Consider the following 6,006-nt stretch of genomic DNA (forward strand, 5'->3'; position numbering starts at 1 on the left):
CTTCAGAGGGGCAGGTTTTAGAGTGTTGGTATTTTTCTACATCTAGATATCCCATCGTCTGACAGAAATGAGATTCCAGAGAGACACCTCAGAGAAAACGAACATTTCCCAGGAGGCAAACAAGCCCTGCCCAGGACAGACTCTCAGCCAAAGAAGCGTTTGTTCCTCAACATGCGCCCAGCCTGACACCCCTTGTCATGGATTGAATTATGTCCTCCCAAAAACGTGCGCATCAATTTGGGGGGACCATGATTCCTAGTATTGTATGATTTTCCTATATGTTGTAAATCCTGCCTCTATGATGTTAACGAGGGAGGATGGGTGGCAGTTGTGTTCGTAAGGCAGGACTCAGTCTACAACATTGGATTGTGTCCTGAGGCAATCTCTTGAGATATAAAAGAGAGAAGTGAGCAGAGAGACAGGGGGGACCTCATACCACCGAGAAAGCAGTGCCAGAAGCAGAGCGCATCCTTAGGACCTGGAGTTCCTGCGCGGAGAAGCTCCTAGTCCAGGGGAACAATGCTGAAAAGGCCGACAGAGAGAGAAAGCCTTCCCCTGGAGCTGATGCCCTGAATTTGCACTTTTAGCCTACTTTACTGTGAAAAAATAACTTTCTCTTTGTTAAAGCCATCCACTTGTGGTACTTCTGTTGTACCAGCACTAGATGACTAAGATACCCCTCAAAGTGACTGAGAAAGGGAGAAGGCTTACTGTGAGGAAAACAATAAAAATGAAAACCCAGCAGTCCTGGAGACTGCAGGAGAAGTCGTGCGGACCCCAAAGAAGACAAGAGGGGCTCTCCATCCAGCCAGTCTCATCTCCCTGTCCCCCGATGGAAAGGCCACTGTGAGCGCTGCACAGCCGGCTTCAGCATCCAGAAAAAAAACCCTCAATGGTAACCTCTCAGAGGGAGCTGAGGGAAGGGATTGCGTTTTCCTACACAACCCTGGTGGGAGCTCACTGCCAGCTACAAGATGCAACTTCAGGTGGGCATCTGTGGAATGAGATTCAAGGACAGGGCCATTTGGGGGAGCTGGTGTCCCTTTAAGTACGGGCAGTCGGGCAGGAGCTGCAGCTGCGGCTATAAACCCGCTCTCTCGGCTGCGCCTCTGAGTACCACCCACTGCTCCTCTGAGCTCCAGCCGTGGTCACCCCTCCCACGGACTCCAAGACGGCCTGGGGTTGGGAACCCTGGCTGCATCTCACCGGCCTTGCCCTGTGCAGAAAACGCCCACCCAAAGCTAATGGCCATGGAGGAACAAAAAGACCCAGGATTCCTTACTTGGTGGGTCTCTTGCGTCAGCGACCGTACCAAGGACCTGCCTGCGTAGTTGAGGACAAGCCCCAGAAACCACAAACGTGACGCTCTGGGGAGTCAGGAGTTATTCCTTGAACTCAGTATTCCAAGTGGGAATCTGACAAGGAACTCGTTCCCTTCTCTGGATGCTATGATCTCTAGGGTTCTTCCCAATACCGTGGCTCAAAAGAATTCCCTGAACCCAGGGCCCCATGGAAAACATTCCTTTTGCCCGAGCTGACCCGCCGAGGTCACCCACTGCCCAGAGTCCACTCACCAACCAGCATTGATTCTCTCTGGTGTTCCTGAGTGAGGTGGGACCGCTGGGTCACACAGTACACGTACCGCTCCAAGACATACCAGCACATCTCATAGTAGAAAGGGTACCGGAATTTGGGCTGCACCTGAAACCACAGACCCAGGTCGGGGAGGTCAGTGTCCGAGGAGCAAAACGGAAGGAGAGAGAGAGGTTTACGGGCAAGGGGAGTCACTGAGGCGTCACTGTCACCAGCTTAGCAACAAGAGCACAAATGGGGTGGGGGGCTGGATGGAAGGCAAGAAGGAGGCGCTGGAAGGGGCCAGATGCCAGAAGCATGCACAATGAGGAGGGGGAGGAAGAGGCAACAGGAGCGCATCATTTCAAAGTTTGCTGATCTGCACGCCCAGAAAAGTTTATGGGGTCCACTCTGTTTTTCTGTGAGCTGCAGAAAGAGAGTTCCCTGATCCGCTGACAGGGTGGGAGCCACTGCCTGATTCTAGCTACAACAGACAAGGGGACCTCTTGTCTCTAGAACATTCTTGCACAGACTCTGCTATCCCCCCCATCCTTGAAAAATAGAAGTCAACTTCGTATCCTTACACATTTGCAGCCAGGTTGTAAGTATCTTCCCGCGCTCTGGAAGCAGGCCATGCTGGCCGGCCAATGAGGGCGGGGGCGTGGCCTCAGGCGGGGCGTGCTCTCCGAGTTCCCGCCTCTGGCTCCTCCCCCACCACCACCTGCCACTGCCCTGCCTGCGTTTCCACAAAGTGCTCCCAGCACTCAAGTCCCTGGTGTGGCCTGGGCCCATCCTAACTCTGGGGATGCACGCCCCTGGTCTGGAGCAGAATCTGGATGGAGAGCCCTCTTGGTCTTTCTTACAGGAGAGGAAGTACAGGCGGTCATAGCCTGGGCATCGGAACTGTAAAAAGGCTTGGGCCCAGGAAATTCTGACTGCGGCAGGGCGGGGTCTGTATGGACGAGAAGGCGGGGGACAAGGGGAAGGAAGCAACACCACCGACAGCACTGGCAAAGATGAACCTTCCGGAAGCTGCATCCAGGACAGGCAAGGAAGGAAGGAGGGTAGTGGGAGAGCAGTCAGTCACTGCCTTCCCCGCTGGGCCCTCTTCTTCAGAGGCTACCTCGTCCACACTCGAAGGCCTGCATGTCTGTCTCGAAGAGCCTCTGTGGATGCCAGAGACCCCTCCTCACCTTCTCTAGCCTCCAGGAACTCAGGAAGCTGAGTATTAAGCAAGCATGCTCTCCCACCCCAGCTGCCGCAGCCTCTGCTGATGCAGTAAAGAAATCATGCAACAGGTGACATTCTATATGGGGAGGAAGGGAAACAAACCCATTGCCCTCAAGTTGATTCTGACTCGTGGCAACCCCATGTGTTACAGAGTAGAACTGCTCCATAAGGCTTTCTTGGCTGTGATCCTTATGGAAAATTGCCAGGTCTTTCTTCTGCAGTGCCTCTGGGTGAATTCTAACCACTAACCTTTAGGTTAGCCATTGAGTGCAAACTGCTTGCATCACCCAGGGATCTTCTACATCTGGGACAAGGACACAAGTACAAGCAGACCAAAGTTCTCCAGCTTCCCCTAAAACACTCCTTCCTCACCTCTCACACTGCCCACCTGGAAAAGCCCCCGACTCTGCCCTTTTTGAGTTCCTAGCTCTCAGCTCCTCGTCCACTCCAGGCCCTGCTAACTCCGTTTTCAGCTCAGCAGCCTTTTTCCCGTGTTGAGGGTCTCACTTTTCCCATCTGCGTAATGGGTCCATTTGCTCTCCCTGCCTCTGGTGGATGGTATGCTTTGGAATGAGACCACGGCCGTCGCATGCTTTTGAGCTCCGAGGGGAGATGCAAGGAATTGGGATCATAATCTAGCGGTTTCCTTGGCTCCAGCTACTTTCTTGAGAACTCCAGTTTCATTGCTGGGAGAGTATTCATCTTTGTTCCAAGTCACTGGGTTGGTGCCCCACTGAGTTTAAAAAAGAGTGAGGATCTTCACCATTAGGCAGACCCTGACCTCCCGAGTCCTCCTAAGAAGGATTCGGGGCGGGGCGGGGTGGTGGTCTCAGCCCTACCCCCACTCCAGAGCGAGAACCAAATGATTTTGAACAATATCCTTAAAAACAGGCCAAGGCTGGGCCAGCCAGCCACTCCTCAGACCCTCACACACCTCTCCCAACTCTAGAGTCGATTGGTAAAAGTCTGAAGTCGGTTTTGACTTTTCAAATTTTCGGAAACCATCTGAGCCACTCTACCATTGATTGGCTCCATGACACCTGAGAATCCTTCTTGGTTAGGGGAAAAAAAATCCTTGTTTTTGGCTGTATTTCAGGAGGGGAAGAGAAGTCTCTCCTCATTGTTGCTGAACCCAATGGAAACCAGCTGGGTGAAAACAGATGCTGATGAGGGAATTCAATTTTTTTTATTTTTAAATAGTGTTTTTTTTTTTCCAAGAGAGCACCGCAGGAAACAAAAAGTGCAAAGAACAGACTTACAAACGGATTGTCGCCTTCCACCCTTCGCCTTCAAAAGGTTTCAGCCACTTCTGGACAGAGCTGGAGAAGGATGTAGAACAAAATTCTAACTCACAAAAAAAAGACCAGATTTACTGGCCTAAAGGAGACTGGAGAAACCCCGAGAGTATGGCCCCCAGACACCCTTTTAGCTCAGTGGTGAAGTCATCTCCGAGGTTCACCGTTCAGCCAGGGAGGGGACAGCCCCATAAAACCAAATGGGACTAATGATGCACAGTCTGGGGACAAGGGCCAGAAGGCAGAAAGGGACAGGGAAGCTGGTGCTAGGGAACCCAGGGTTGAGTAAGGATAGTGTTGATGTGTTGTGAGGTTGTTAACCATTGTCATAGGGCAACATGTGTACTGTTAAATGAGAAACTATTTTGTTCTGCAAGCCTTCATTTAAAGTGAGAATAGCAGCAAAATTCGAAGAGCGTAGTCGATGTCACTGAACTGTGCATGTAGAAATTTTTGAAATGGTGTATCTTTGGCTATGTATATTTTCACCAGAAAAAAAGGTCGAGAAAGGAGAGGGTTGACATGTTGTGGGGTTGTTAACCAATGTCATAAAACAATATGTATACTACTATTTCATGAGAAACATTTGTTTTATAAGCCTTCACCTGAAGTACAAAAAAAAAAAAAAGAGAGAGAAAAAACAAAAAAGGTTTCAGCCACACGCCTGGGAACATTAAACACAGGATTGCTCAACATTACTCGCTGACTAATGCGGAGCCTCACCCAGTGAGCTGTTCACCAACTTCAGGCCAAAAGGAAAGACGAGGCAGGCAGATGGCATGCAACCTCTGGCCGGGAGGGGAATCCATTCTGAGCGGATCTCAAGGGTTCAATTTGTGTTCCCAAAGGCCCACTGGAGTGGCACCTGGCCTTTCAGCTCTTCCTCGGAGGCCCAAGTCATCTTAAAGTTGAACGAATCAAATGTGAGTCTAGAACTCCCAGGTCTCAAGTACTTGAAAACTATAATAGGAGGGCGGGTGGAAGTGTTTTAAATTTTTTTTCTCCTGGAAAAAAAAAAAATCAATGGCAAAAAAAAAAAATTCCAATGGTAGGGGGAAGGGGAGAAGGGTAAATTGTTTGCAATTTCCAAATAGATTCACTGCCCCTGGGGGCTGGGGCGTGGGGCATTACCTTTCCGGGGAAGACTGCTTTCACTAAAGCCATTAGGGAAAAAAAAAAAAAAAGGATAAGTATAAGAGAGACGGCAGTTTAAAGAATGTCCATTTGGATCCTCCTATCACTTATCAACCTAACTGGAGTTAAAACTACGGAGGGAGACTTTCTGAGATGTCATCTTAAAGTAACCAGCCACAATGCATCCATTCTGTGATGTGCCCTAGGAGTTCTTCCAGCCATCAGCACGTGTTTACAATGGGAGGAGGAAAGGCAAGAACTACGCTGGGCAAAAATGGAAACGCCTGTTCGTGCTTGAGAAGGGAAACTGTAGAGGAAGTGCCCTATCACCTGGCTCGAGAAATTAAAATGCAATGACTTCCCAAACCCAGGAGCATGATCTTGGGGGCCCCTGATCGGAACAGCGGTCCATCAACCTACAGCTGCAAAGGCAGATTCTTTGTCGAAAACAAACCTAATCCGTGGGGCTTAGAGACTGCTGTTTTCCTGTCTGCCCCTCTGCACCCAACCCTCCGCCTTCAGTTTCCAACTGAAGCCACGTTTTCGGACTCCTGAAGACCTGTTTTCAAATGGCCATAACCTCCTTAAGCAAGTGTGCAAGGACGTAAAGAATTGAGCTGTAGTGAGCTGACAAGGCACCCTGGCATTTTATCTAGCTGTCAGGACCGCCCCTCAGCACTTTTTGTCTGCTTTGGCTCCTAGGACAGAAACAATTGGGCCTTGTAGCCAAGCCCCTCTCCAAAGACCAGAAATCAAAGCAGATTAAACAGCCTGC

General features: G+C 50.2%; 1 protein-coding gene across 4 annotated transcripts in view; it reads right to left on the reverse strand.

The window, feature by feature from the left end:
• Positions 1-1,490: 1,490 nt before the first annotated feature.
• The window catches only part of LOC111821051 (lysine-specific demethylase 2B-like), a 63,329-nt gene continuing 58,813 nt past the window's right edge, over positions 1,491-6,006 (reverse strand). For 2 of the 4 annotated variants that reach the window (XM_023733831.1, XM_023733829.1), the window contains one exon: positions 1,491-1,701. In XM_023733831.1, coding sequence (XP_023589599.1) covers positions 1,549-1,701 — 153 coding nt within the window. In that variant the 3' untranslated portion in view covers positions 1,491-1,548. The remainder of the gene's footprint in view (positions 1,702-6,006) is intronic. The other 2 variants (XM_023733830.1, XM_023733832.1) reach the window with 2 other exon arrangements.

The sequence above is a fragment of the Trichechus manatus genome, unplaced genomic scaffold (genome assembly GCF_000243295.1).
Source record: "Trichechus manatus latirostris isolate Lorelei unplaced genomic scaffold, TriManLat1.0 scaffold00061, whole genome shotgun sequence".
NCBI classification, from domain to species: Eukaryota; Metazoa; Chordata; class Mammalia; order Sirenia; family Trichechidae; genus Trichechus; species Trichechus manatus.